General features: G+C 46.5%; 1 protein-coding gene across 1 annotated transcript in view; it reads left to right on the top strand.

Moving 5' to 3' along the window:
* igf1rb (insulin-like growth factor 1b receptor) overlaps nucleotides 1-8,124 on the top strand; it is a 74,036-nt gene extending 65,912 nt beyond the window's left edge. Inside the window, exons 11-21 of the mRNA XM_027024666.2 lie at nucleotides 217-500; nucleotides 798-931; nucleotides 1,418-1,583; nucleotides 1,780-1,870; nucleotides 2,330-2,400; nucleotides 2,601-2,830; nucleotides 3,036-3,143; nucleotides 3,340-3,499; nucleotides 3,792-3,921; nucleotides 4,949-5,083; nucleotides 7,635-8,124. Coding sequence (XP_026880467.2) covers nucleotides 217-500; nucleotides 798-931; nucleotides 1,418-1,583; nucleotides 1,780-1,870; nucleotides 2,330-2,400; nucleotides 2,601-2,830; nucleotides 3,036-3,143; nucleotides 3,340-3,499; nucleotides 3,792-3,921; nucleotides 4,949-5,083; nucleotides 7,635-8,118 — 1,993 coding nt within the window. The 3' untranslated portion in view covers nucleotides 8,119-8,124. The remainder of the gene's footprint in view (nucleotides 1-216; nucleotides 501-797; nucleotides 932-1,417; nucleotides 1,584-1,779; nucleotides 1,871-2,329; nucleotides 2,401-2,600; nucleotides 2,831-3,035; nucleotides 3,144-3,339; nucleotides 3,500-3,791; nucleotides 3,922-4,948; nucleotides 5,084-7,634) is intronic.
* Nucleotides 8,125-12,377: the final 4,253 nt, after the last annotated feature.

Genomic DNA, 12,377 nt, shown 5'->3' with positions numbered 1-12,377 from the left:
GTACAGACATGTGACCTGACATCAGTCACCCCTAACACACACACACACAAATGCATACAAACATACAAATGCCTCCCTTACCCACACCCCATCCCTCACCGTTAAATTTAATTTTACAAATCCAACCCCCTCCCAAAAATGGACATTTTTGGATTGCTTTTGAAGTCACACTTGTGACCTCTCCTCCAAATTCAAATCCCCTTCTCTCCCATCCAGGCCTCCTGACCGGCGGCGGAGGGACGTGTTCGGCATAGCCAACGGCACTCTGACGCGCAACCCGCTCCCCACGAACGGCAGCTTGGCCGAGGGCAACTGGTCGACGGCCGCCGCCACCCCCAGGCACGACTATCCCTTCCTGGAGCGGAAGGTGCTGGAGAGGAGTGCGGAGATCCGCGGCCTGCAGCCGTTCACCGTCTACCGCATCGACCTGCATGCCTGTAACGACGCGGTCCAGCAGTGCAGCGCCGCTGCCTTCGTCTTCTCCCGGACCAAGCCAGCGGGTAAGGCAAGGCCAGCAGAGGGTTGCCCGCCCGTCACCTAGCCACCCTGCGGCTCAGCGCCTTTGTGGCAGTTGTGTCCCGTAAGGTTATGGGCAGGTGGGACATTCCATTCTGGCTCGAGTTCAGCCAGTCGTCCTGTGATCCTGCCGATCCTGTTTATTAATAATATTAATACTCAAAACAAATCTTTGTTTATGTACAACTCCTCCTTTATTAATTTAATGCCATGCACAAGGACAGAAGTGTATGTGTTGTCTAAAGTGGGCATCTGAGCGTGTGCCATCTGCACTCTCCTAGACAAGGCAGACAACATCCCCGGCCATGTGAGCTGGGAGGACCAGGACGACACGGTGATCCTGAAGTGGCCAGAGCCAGCTAGGCCCAATGGCCTCATCCTGCTCTACGAGATCCAGTTCCGCCTTGGCTCAGAGGTGCTCACCCCATTCTCCACGCTCTCCTGCTTAGACACCGACACTCTTCTCTTCCCCACCATCAAGAGTCGCGGCAGGACTGTGCGCAGCCCTCACGGGGTGTCAGAGCAGGCATAAGCTTAAAGAACAAGTGCTTGAAATGCGTCTGTAGTTTCTGGTGTGAAACGTCTGAGACACTTGAGATATGGCTCTTTGTAAATGCAAGGTACGGTACGGTATCAGTTCAGGCTATTTGCAGTGTCAGTGTCAGTATGTGCAGTCAAACATACAGTTCTAAAGACAATCTTCAACATTGACCAGAGTTCGGCTGCTGCTGCTGTCCGCCGGAGTTTCCGGACAGATCAACTTGCGCAGAAGCATCAGTTAATCACTGTTAATAGTGTTGCACGGAAAGCTTACAGTTTAAGCAGTATGGGCGTAGTGCACCACCGAAGTACAAGGGTTGGTCCCTCGCTCAACACGTTTGTGGCTCGTGTGCTGTTTCAGCTGGAGAAGCACGAGTGCATTTCCCGCCAACACTACAGGGAGCAGCGGGCCTTGCGCCTCACCAACCTGGGCCCGGGCAACTACTCAGCTCGCGTGCGGGCCACGTCGCTGGCCGGGAACGGCTCGTGGACAGAGCCCGTTGCCTTCTACGTGATGCGGCACGAGCGTGAGTAACCACAGCTGCCGTTGCTGAAGCGCGGTCACCTGCCCAGTTATTCACTCTACGGTAGACCCACGTGTGATTGAACAGAGTTATTATAATGCCGTATCTGTGACGTCCTCCCACTAGCGTAGGTCAGTGTCAGCGGAGGCCCGACCATCGAGCCCAAAGAGGATAACGTTGATTTTCTGTGCAAATGCAGGATACGAGAACTTCCTCTTCCTCATGATCATCCCTGTCGTGTTCATCTTGGCTATCCTTGGAGTCACTTTTCTAGTGGTCAGTAAGAAAAGGTATGCATGTTCCTGAACCCACAGCACACTTGGGCTTAGAATCAGTGGCCTACAGCATCAAAAAACAGCAAACCCCCCCTATCACCACCACCAGCCTATTTTTAGCCTGGGCGTCAAGAAGCCAAAGCTGTACTTTTCTTTCCACTCAAGATGTTAAATAGTGCAGCCCTAATGAATGGCTTTTTTCACACTTTTCGAGCAAGCCTAAGGGGTTTGTCTGAAACCAGGTAGCTTGTATTTGCCTGTTGATTTTTTGTTTGTTTGTTTATTTTGTTGGATTTGGGAATTTTGTTTGTTTGTTTTTTTGTGGGTAGTCTGAGGTGAGGTTTCGTTAGGCCGGCAAGCCGGAGGAAAAACAGTATAATTGTTTATAAGCACTTTCCATTTGTCCTCTGCTAAACATTTTGTGTGTGGTAGTGTGGGGTTTGGAAAATGAAATGGATTCTTTTGAATGTGCAGGAACAGTGACAGGCTGGGGAATGGTGTTCTGTATGCCTCCGTCAACCCAGAGTACTTCAGCGCCGCAGAAAGTGAGTACCAACCTGAGACAACAGGGGCCCTGGGAACAGTATGAACACTGTGTGTGTGTGTGTGTGTGTGTGTGTGTGTGTGTGTGTGTGTGTGTGTGTGAACAGAGCGCCTTTGTGGATAAATACCCTGCGTAGGTTTATGTGCAGGTGCACCATGCTCAGCTCCGCTAGAGCCCTCTTGTCCTCGTTTCCCTCACTAGTGTACGTGCCTGACGAGTGGGAGGTGGCGCGCGAAAAGATCACCATGTGCAGAGAACTGGGCCAGGGCTCCTTCGGCATGGTGTACGAGGGCATCGCCAAGGGCGTCGTCAAGGACGAGCCGGAAACTAGGGTGGCCATCAAAACGGTCAACGAGTCGGCCAGCATGCATGAGCGGATCGAATTCCTCAATGAGGCTTCTGTCATGAAGGAGTTTAACTGTCACCATGTGGTAAGGAGGAGGAGGAGGAGGATGATGATGATGATGATGGATACATTTACCTTTAAACATGGTCTTTGTAGATTTTGCAGTATGGCTTTAGATTTCCAGGCCTAAAAATACAGACTTTATACGTTTTTATGGCTTCTCCTATAACTGAGCCTTTGTAAGGGGGTTGTTACCACAAACCATTGCTGACGCGTGGCTGTTTGTGCAGGTGCGTCTGCTGGGCGTGGTCTCGCAGGGACAGCCCACTCTAGTCATTATGGAACTAATGACACGTGGCGATCTGAAGAGTTATCTACGAACACTGCGATCCAAAGAGGTCAACAAAACATAAAACACACATTCAAAATCTATAAGCCTGTTACATGTATGGCAGTCAATATTCAGATTTCTTTTGGGCTTGTGGCTGTACAACAAGCACATGTCTGTATATCTCAAACAGTCCTTCCCGGTGATCCAGTGGTAATGATCGAAGCGTTCTTCCTCTCTCACCTTTGCCTTCCTCTCACCTGTAGAGCACCTCCAGCCTTCCTCTGCCCCCGCTGAAGAAGATGATCCAGATGGCTGGGGAGATAGCGGACGGCATGGCGTACCTCAATGCCAACAAGTTCGTTCACCGAGACCTGGCAGCGAGGAACTGCATGGTGGCTGAAGACTTCACCGTTAAAATTGGGGGTATAGGATTTTTTAGCCATCCATTTATTACTATATGTATATTTGTTCTGTAGCTATGCCACAACATCTGTTTTTGCTCTGGAAACAATGTCTTTCTTCACACTCAAAACATTTGTGTGTATTTGCTGTCTTGCAAAGCTGAATTCAGATTTCCTCTTGTGTCTGACCGTAATGAGCCGTTGCAAGTGTTTTGCGAATGTAAGCGTATAAGCTTGGTGCTTTGCTTGGCTGCTTGACAGCTGTTGCTCTATAGAAGCCGAGGAATCTCACCTCATTTGTCCTTGCTCTGTAGATTTTGGCATGACACGGGACATTTATGAGACTGATTACTACAGAAAGGGCGGGAAAGGCCTCCTACCGGTGCGCTGGATGTCTCCTGAATCCCTCAAAGACGGAGTCTTCACCACCATGTCTGACGTTTGGTAAGCTTCTGTTGCATAGGCTTGCTTTTCATCCGTAGCCCATACCTCTGCATACACACACACACACACACACACACACACACACACACACACACACACACGCAACCTTGCTGTAGGTACTCTTCTTTAGGTCTGGTTCTCACTAAGAGTTACATTAGCATTGAAGCAGTACTGCAATGCGCTGCTGACTAACAACTAACTATGACTGGTTAAAATAATCTAATATCCAGTATGCGGTCATCTGTCATCAAAGACATCACCATCTTTGAATGGTTTATAATTAGGTAGCATTACATATGGATAAAAAGCACACACACAGCCAAGCAGATACATGCACACACAAATACACACACCCAAGGTTCTGAGCATAATGGATGCACGGGCAGGTAAGCGTAGAAAAGTTTTCCCTCTGTGTTTAAGTGGAGTTGGTAAGCATGATACTGGACATGAGGTAGAACTCGGGCCTCGGGGTCTGGTCCCAGTGATCCTGTGTCCAGAGGAAGCCCCTTTGAGCCCCTTTGTTCTAAATGGTAAATCACTTCACATAAGACCACGCTTTGAATGTCAGTAATAGTCTGAGCAGTACATTTGGGTTATCTATAAATGGAGCAAATTGTATTGTGCAAAAGGAAAAATTTGTGGTGTTAATTTGTATAAATAGTCATGCATCAACGTATGCTTGCCCAGTACACATTAGCCTAATTTGTGAATAAAAATCTCTTCCTTGTCACACTTTCAGGCTAAACACTATTTTCTAATTGTCAGGCAAATTGTCAAGTGCAAGTGTTCAAATGTAGGGAAACATGTATTTTCCCAGAGATAGTAAGTACTACGTCACTCTGTTCTGTTTTAGGAAACACTGTACACCCTATATGACAAATAACTAGCTAATTGTCAGCCAGCTGTAATAAAAGCAGGATTTAACCCGCCGCGCTGCGTGAGCGTGCATGAGCGTGCGTACGCGCCCGTGTGTGTGTGTGTGTGTGTGTGTGTGTGTGTGTGTTAACCCCTCTCCCTCTGTCTCTAGGTCCTTCGGAGTGGTGTTATGGGAGATAGCCACCCTGGCTGAGCAGCCCTACCAGGGCATGTCCAACGAGCAGGTGCTGCGCTTCGTCATGGAGGGAGGCCTGCTGGATAAGCCCGACAACTGCCCCGATATGCTGTGAGTCTGCCCGCTCCTCTCTCCGCTTGCCCCATGGCCCAGGTTCAGCCCGGCTCGGCTCTCCGCTGAAGTGCAGTCACCAGAAACTTGTGCGGTTCCAGCAGCCGAGTAACTTTGGGGCGACCGCTCCGGCCTGGTTCGCCCTTGGGTGAGTGGACCAGTAGCCAGGCTGGTCCTCAGTGCTCTGGCAAGCGTCCGTCCGCTCACTCCTCCATTCCTCGAGTTCCTGTGTTTGCACAAGAGGTGCAGAGCTCTGCCTAGCCACGCTGGCTCGGCACGTGGCAGCAGGGCAGCTGGCTCCCGGCCGGCTCACCCAAGCGCTGTCCGCCACTGCCAGCTGTCCATAGCTGTGTCACAAGACCCTCTATGGTTTTCCCCAGCTGAACTTGGTTGTAAATAAGGTGGGGTGATGTCATGGAGCTGTGCGTGCGTGTGCGTGTGTGCGCGCGTGCGTGTGTGTGTGTGTGTTTCCTCAGTAAAGTGAGACCAGTAAACCTGTGAATGGGAGGTGGGGGTTTGTTGCTTATATTCCTTTATGGTCTGAGCTACACAACCTCACCTGTGGCTCTGAATGTGATGTTTTGCTTAAGAGAAGTCTGTATTTGCCGATAAGGAGCTGAATGCAATCATTGTGTTGATTCTGTTACCAATTCTACTATAGTAGTTTATGTAATATGTGTTGCCAAACAATACTGGATCATTTTCTCATACCTAAATCTATGAGAACAACTGATGATAAAAATGAAAGGAATGTGGATATTACCTGAATCCTGTTTGGAGTCACATTTTGTCTTTGTTCACAGCTTTCATCTTTGTAATACAGTTGGCACTGTATTTTGGGTTCAGGAGCCTGCCGGCTTTTGTTCTCCTATTCATGAGCGCACGGTACCACATGGCTACAGCCAGTCTCGCCTTACATACGCCGTGTTGTTCTCTACGGCTTCGCTGGGGCCAGGTGCATGTTTCTGTTCAGTCACAAGATTAACACATTTCTGTGTTTGTGCTGTTGCATCTGCAACAGATGCCCACGCACACGGGCGTTCCTTTGTGCCGAGGGGAGGCATGCAGGCAGTGCGGCGGAGGTCGCGGAGGCGCTTCTGTCTCCCCCCTCAGTGGAAAAACCTCATAAAGTGCCATGCAGGGAAAACCAGGCTCAGGGCACTGGGTCCACTCTCTCAGTGGTTGCACGCACTGAACTGGGGTTTGTTTGAAGTAGCGTGTCATCGAGTGTGTGCGCGTGCACGTGTATGAAATGTGTGTTTGTGCGAGGGAGTGAGTTTGTGGTAGGGTTATTTGTAACCAGTATTTGTGTTGTCAGCTGATGTTTGTATTAACTGTATATGCCAGTAGAGAGCAGCATGTGTGTGCGTGTGCATGCTGTGGCTCTGGGGTGTGTGTGTCTGTCTCTGTCTCTGACTGTCTGTTTGTCTGCCTGTCTGTCTTTAGGGGAGCAGTTGAAATGAAACTAGTAATGGGGGTAGGGTGGTATTGGAGCAGTCAGTAGGCTCCTCTGGTATTCTTAGCTTGTTTGTGTGTAATTAAAGGTGGTGAAGTGGCATGCTCAACAGCGTCGGCTATCTCCCCCCCCCCCCCATCTCCCTCTCGCGCTCTCTCCCTCTCGCTCTCTCTCTCTCTCTCTCTCTCTCTCTCCCTCCCCCAGCTCTTTCTCTCTCTCACTCCTCTTACCCTCACCCCTTTGTGTCTCACACACTCGCTGCGTTGTTCAGAGTAGCGCCAGGGGTTTCCCTTCTTTATGGCCATTGAGCTGCTTGGCCCTGTGATATCTGTACAACTCCTCTGTTTGCTCTGTACTATGGCCGGCCTTGGGATTCACACTGAGAACACCGCAGCTGTGTCTGGCCTATAGCTGCTGTCAGCGTGCATGTTTTATTTGGGCTGGTGTCCACACTGCCACCTGTTGTTTAGCGTTAGAAAGGATCCGAGTGTTCTATCCTATTGATAGGCTCCGAACTAAAATTAATATTTTCGGTTGTATGAAAGTGTGGCAGTTAAGGGTATAAACTTAACAGCCATATTTTTTTCTTTTTTAAACACCTTTTCTTACCTTAATTACCCCCAAACTCCACACACCAACAAAGATGCGCCTGTTCCCGAGGATAGTTACAACTGCTCCAGCAGCCACTAATAATTTCTATTTACATTTTTTGTTATTAATGCATCATTTTAATTTGTCAGTATATGTTTACAGTATTTTCTGTTGGGCCCCAAAATAGTCCATAGATGGGCATTTCATACAGATCCCTACAGAGTGGAGTTGTTTGATGTCATTAATAAGATATGTGGGCAGAGTTTGTGTGTGTGTGTTTGGGTAATTTAAAGTTGATGTAAGTGACTGGTAGAGAGGACCGTCTCTCTACAGTAGTAAATATAGTTAATGCAGCTAGACTATGTTCAAATTTATTGTTGTTGATTATATATTTTTTCACCAAGCAAATATTTTAATAAGTGCTAAAGTCCAGTTTTAGAGTGTCCTTTACAAAATTGCTTTCTGCAGCTTTAATTTCACGTGCTGTCTTGTGTATGCCTTCAGGTTCGAGCTGATGCGAATGTGCTGGCAGTACAACCCCAAGATGCGACCCTCCTTCCTGGAGATCATCAGCAGCATCAAGGAAGACTTGGATCCGCCTTTCAAGGAGGTCAGCTTCTTCTACAGCGAGGAGAACAAACCCCCCGACACAGAGGAGCTGGACATGGAGAACGTGGGCGCCATGGAGAACGTCCCCCTGGAGCCCTCCACCACCCTGCAACCTCTCGCAGCCACCTCGGCCTCCCCGCAGCAGGGTGGAGCCCTGGGTTCCACTGCTCCACCGGGTTCCTCACCCCCTTCCTCGTCGCCAGGCTCGTCGGGGCTGTCCACAGACAAGCGCCCAGGCCCCACCTCGGCTGCCGCCTCCGCCAACGGGCCGGCCGTCGTGCTAAGGGGCCCGTTTGACGAGAACCAGCCTTACGCGCACATGAACGGAGGCCGAAAGAACGAGCGTGCCTTGCCCTTGCCTCAGTCATCAGCATGCTGATCCGGATCTATCCACCACCACCCTCCCCCCCCCAACTCCCACCTCCATACCAGTTTCCTAGGTTGAGCCTCTTTCTGACTCTGGCCTGGCACACTTGGGGGGGGCCCGACACCTCACCCTGTCTGCCTGGTGTCCAGGGAACCCCAGAAAGGAAATGGGCAGGCAATCCAGTACAAAAAAAAAGGTGTCAAGGCTGTCAGACTTCAATTATACCTCAGTGGATGTCGTTTTTTCTTTCTTTCTTTCTTTCTTCAAGTATTCTGACCTGCATTGACTGACGGGCAGGTGGCAAAACATCTGCTGTTGCTGTAGAAATGTAGAATGGAACACAAACTGAAAAGGAAAAGAAAAAAAAAAAACACAAATAACTTCCAAGGAGTTCACACTCCCTCCTGAGAGCTGAACCGCTTTTATACTGTTTTTGTTACTTTTATAAATTTCCAAATAGGAGAGGGAGGGGGGAGTTTTCAAATCCCATCTTAAATCAGACATGGTGAGGTGGCATTATTGTCAAATGAATTTGAGCATATCTATAAGCAAATCCAACAGAGAAGCACTTGGGGGGGGGGGGGGGGGGGGGGTGATGCTCATGTCTTTGTTTCCATTTTGTGTCCAAAGACATGCTGTACAGTGAATGGTAGCTCTTAAGAGCGATTGCCACAGAGGTGTGTGTGTGTGTGTGTGCGTGCATTCATTCCATGTTCCTTTTCCCTTTGGAGCAGCACGGGGGGTGGGGGTGGGTGTTGGAGCAGCACGGGGGGTGGGGGTGGGTGTTGGAGCAGCACGGGGGGTGGGTGTTGGAGCAGCACGGGGGTGTGTTTAGTCGATGTTCGTACCATGGCTGAAAGCCAGGGGGCGCTGAAAAGAGATGGGAAAGGGGAAATGAGGCCCCACACTCCTACTGGGTGTTCTAAGTAGTAGAGCAGAAAGTCTCAAACCTGCCTTTTTTCCAAATGGTATACTCCCCCTCTGTCTCTATTTGAAGCCCTTCTGTGCTCTTGAAGGAGCATGAAAGCAAATACAACACAATTTTTACACTGGTGTGTGTGTGTGTGTGTGTGTGTGTGTGTGTGTGTGTGTGTGTGTGTGTGTACATTTTTTCTTTTTCCCAGCTCTTCTTGTGCTTAACGGTTACAATGAGCAGAGAGGCATTTCACTGATTCGCCTCCTATATCTTTTTGACCAGTTGTCTGTCTTTCACATTCGATTCTACTGCAAAACTTCCATACGGTTGAGCTGCATTCAGACAAATAAGTGCTGTCAAGCATTGCAAAAAATTAACAAATAAATAAAGGAGCAACTAAAAAAGACAAAAAACAAACAAACAAACAACCCCACACACACATGCAGTGACCACATAGCAAGAAAATAAAACCCAGAACAGAAAGCAAGGAAAAGAGCATTGAAGCAAAGATGTAAAGTTTCATTAGTTAGTTTGGAGTAAGGGCATTGTGGAGCAGGGTTTGTTTTCTGTAGTCCTGTCACATTCTCCTACTGCATAGTCCAGACATCTCTCGATTGTTTTTTAGTTGTATGTCGGACCACAAAGCATACACATCATTTGTCTGTGTCACTTTTGTACCTTTTTTACAGTTCAGAGGAACACCTATATGTCTGTACTGAAAGAAGCTGCTATTTTATTCTCATTTTCTTATGTGGTTGTAATATATACCTGTATGTTAAAGATCCTTTACTGTGTCCACTACAGTCCATTTTCTAGTACTTTTGCAGAAAAATGAAAAAATATATACTATTTATAATTTTTGCCCCCAAGTGGAAAGTTTTATTTTTCTCTCCCTCCCTCCCCCACTATTACTGAGTGTGTTATTTTGGAAATATTTTTTTCTGAAAATAGAGCCCTATACGCCTTTAGACCATCTTTTATTTCTTTGGGAAGGGGGCAAAGGTACAAATTGATATACTTACTGTTACAGTCATGGTGGCACTATGTAAACATAACTCTTGGACACCTAGCAGTCAAGAGTCAGTGCAGTCAGCAGTCAAGCAACCGTGTCTTACATAACATCAAGACGCAACCAAAATCTCAGGTTCAAATTCAAAATGTTTCATTCACACCACCTGTTCCCCTCTTATTTTGCCCTGCTTGTGGAGGCATCTAAATTTAGCATTTTTACGGATTTTTCTTTCCATTGCATATATAGCTGTTTTGTCTCATACTTGACATTCAAGTTTATTTGTGACTGACACTGCCACCATGTTCACCGCCTTTTTAGTATAAAAAGAGAAACAAGCATTAAAAGGATATGATTTGGCATATCTATGCAGAATTAGTGTTAGTTTGTGCATGAAAGCTGTCACCTTAATGCATTTCACAAGGTTTAACTAGCGCCTGTGTGTGTGTGTGTGTGTGTGTGTGTGTGTGTGTGTGTGTGTGTGTGTGTGTGTGTGGTTTTTGAAGGATTTTTTTTTCATAGCCTAATTTACTTTACTACCTTCATTTCCCTTGTTTTCATTATTTATTTTGATTACATTTTCTGTGATATGTTTAAAATCACTGTAAAAAATCCCCCTTGATTGTGTTACATTTTGAGATATTTTTATATATTTCTTTTTTCATGATTTTGGGACTTTTTTTGTTTCTCCTTCAAGCATTTATCTACCTCACCCTTTTTATGAATATATATGTACTTGTATATAAAGAAAATACATTTCACAACCCTCTGCCCCGCCCTCCCTCCCCACCGAAAAGGACAATATTACTGTGTATCTGGGTAAACCTCAAACACTACAAACCACAATCTAGCAGTGGAGAAGTGCTGGCATTGTGGACATTTGTACAAACTGGCTGCTTTCTTACTTCCCTATAAGATCTCCAATTTGTTCATTATTTATTTTAGAGATTAAAACATAAAAGGACAGGCCTTATTAATTTGCTTCAGATGTGCTGGAATTTTGTTGACATTTAATTTATGCTTTTTTGTTTTGCTAAGATGGGGGGGAAACGGTACAAACTAGATGGTAAAGTCGGGACGTGTGCGTCACTAAGATACGCTTTGAATGAAATAGTCATTTATTCATGTTTAGCTACCCCCAAGTGTTTAATCATACAGCAAGTTAACTAATTTTTCTCTCGAGCTTTATTTTCATTGTAATTTAATTTGTGAGTATTGTGTTTTGGAATCCAAACATTTGGTTGAAATGAAAACTTGCAGTGCAAATTGCAGCAAACATTGTTGACTGTATATTGATGGCCTATGATTCGATGCTGTTGTCTGGTGTATTGAATGTATGTTACGGTGAGATTTAATTGATGTTTGACTTGTTCTGGGCCTTGGAAAGCTGAACCACTTTTGAATCAATGGAGCAACAAACGTTTGCAGTTATATTTGATGGACTGCTTATTGTTACTGAAATTGAAGTTCCCCTTATCTTTTACATTATGCAGCCAACAATCAGAATGGATATGGCTTGTTTCCATGGGAAACGGGTTCTGTGATGGGTGGTCCAGAAGTCAGTAGCTTTTAGTCATCATCATCATTGCCCTCTCTTTCCTCAGTTATTTCACAGCTGCCCGTTAAAAGGCACTAAATGTTTGTCAAGCCACGTGACATGGGACAGGAGGCCGAAGATGACGCAGAGACAAAAGTTTGAGGAGAAACAGGAAGACAGCCCAAAGTTTGGTGTTCTGTTTAATTTAATGTCAGGATTCGAGTAGACAAATAGCTGAACACTAGTATGTGGAGCTAACCTCTCTTCCAAATCAAACTGGTCCTGATTATTTTCCTCTCGTCCACACCAACATCAGTTAATCTCTCCTCACTTAAACTTTCTTTTACTTTTTTTTTTTTTTTTTGTGTGTGTGTAAACTGCAATACCATTCCAAGTGATGGGTCAGAGTCCCACGTGGCCCCATCAACTACGGGCTAGATATACTCAGGGCTGAAGGTCTGGAGTAGGTCCAGGGGACAGGCCTCGACCGGCCCAAGAGCCTTCTTTGCTCTGCTGCTGCTGATAGTGCTGCTTCCGATCATTTTATGTAATGCATATCTGGAGTCTGGACACTACAGTGTACTCTACGAGTACATGGAGTTTGATAAGAGCGGGTGGATGATGTTGATGAGAATTGATGGCTTATTCTAGATCTCTTAAAACAAAAAAACAAACAAAAAAAAGAAACCCCCACAAAGTTTTATACAGTTTATTCCATGTAAACATTTTTACCAATGACCATTCTGATATTTGTCAAAATATGGTGTTATTAAATTGTGACAAAAAGCAAGTGTGAGAGAGAAGTTCAA

Source organism: Electrophorus electricus, chromosome 1 (assembly GCF_013358815.1).
Source record: "Electrophorus electricus isolate fEleEle1 chromosome 1, fEleEle1.pri, whole genome shotgun sequence".
NCBI lineage: Eukaryota > Metazoa > Chordata > Actinopteri > Gymnotiformes > Gymnotidae > Electrophorus > Electrophorus electricus.
Note: the sequence above shows the minus strand (reverse complement) of the source record. Positions and strands in the feature narration are given on the sequence as shown.